Source organism: Pyxicephalus adspersus, chromosome 5 (assembly GCF_032062135.1).
Source record: "Pyxicephalus adspersus chromosome 5, UCB_Pads_2.0, whole genome shotgun sequence".
Lineage (NCBI taxonomy): Eukaryota > Metazoa > Chordata > Amphibia > Anura > Pyxicephalidae > Pyxicephalus > Pyxicephalus adspersus.
The window spans coordinates 147,328,799-147,329,704 of record NC_092862.1 but is presented as its reverse complement, the minus strand read 5'-3'; the positions used below and the strand labels follow the sequence as shown (position 1 = coordinate 147,329,704).

At 57.8% G+C, this 906-nt stretch overlaps 1 protein-coding gene across 3 annotated transcripts in view; it reads right to left on the bottom strand.

Moving 5' to 3' along the window:
• Window positions 1-906, bottom strand: part of ABCB8 (ATP binding cassette subfamily B member 8) — an 8,936-nt gene that overhangs the window by 5,467 nt on the left and 2,563 nt on the right. For all 3 annotated transcript variants that reach the window (XM_072413099.1, XM_072413096.1, XM_072413098.1), the window contains exons 4-5: window positions 754-848; window positions 584-689 (exon numbers count right to left, since the gene is read on the bottom strand). In XM_072413099.1, coding sequence (XP_072269200.1) covers window positions 584-689; window positions 754-848 — 201 coding nt within the window. The remainder of the gene's footprint in view (window positions 1-583; window positions 690-753; window positions 849-906) is intronic.

Genomic DNA, 906 nt, shown 5'->3' with positions numbered 1-906 from the left:
CCTGCACCCTGATACTGCACCTGTCCACTAATACTGCACCCCGCCCACTGATACTGCACCCCACCCACTGATACTGTGCCCCGCCCCTGATACTGTGCCCCACCCACTGATACTGCGCCCCGCACCCTGATACTGCACCTGTCCACTAATACTGCACCCTGCCCCCTGATACTGCGCCCCACCCCGATACTGCGCCCCACTCACTGATACTACACCTCCCTAATACTGCGCCCCGCCAACTGATACTGTGTCCTACCCCCTGATACTGTACCCCGCCCCCTAATACTGCGTCCCATCCCCTGATACTGCGCCCCGCCCCCTAATACTGTGCCCCACCCACTGATACTGCGCCCCACCCACTGATACTGTGTCCCACCCCCTAATACTGCGCCCCGCCTGATCCTGTACCTGCATTTTGTTACCCCACCCCGTGGTAATGTGATTACTCCGCCCCCTGGTAATATGATTACCCCGCCCCGTGGTAATGTGATTGCCCCGCCCCCTGCGTTATACAATGCTCTCTGTGAGTCAGATAATTGCCCCTCAGGGTGCTGCCCCCTTGTGTCACCCGGTGTGCACTCACCTGAGAAATGACCAGCTTGAAGGCGGATTTGAATTCCTGGACATCGGAGGTCAGCCGGTTCACCAGGAGTCCGGTTTTCTGCATATCGAAGAACGCCACGTCCTGCCTGCCGCACACAAATGTCAGGTGACACAGCCGGGACAGGTGAGTCAGGAATGGCGGACACTTACCTGAGCAGAGACGTGAATAAAGATTTCCTCATACTGCCGGCCACTCTCTCCCCGACCTGTGACAGCAGCACGATGTACCCGCCGGTCAGTACACCCTGGGGGGGCAAATTCAAAGGATCAGGGGTATCTATGGGGGTAATATAGCCTAATGGG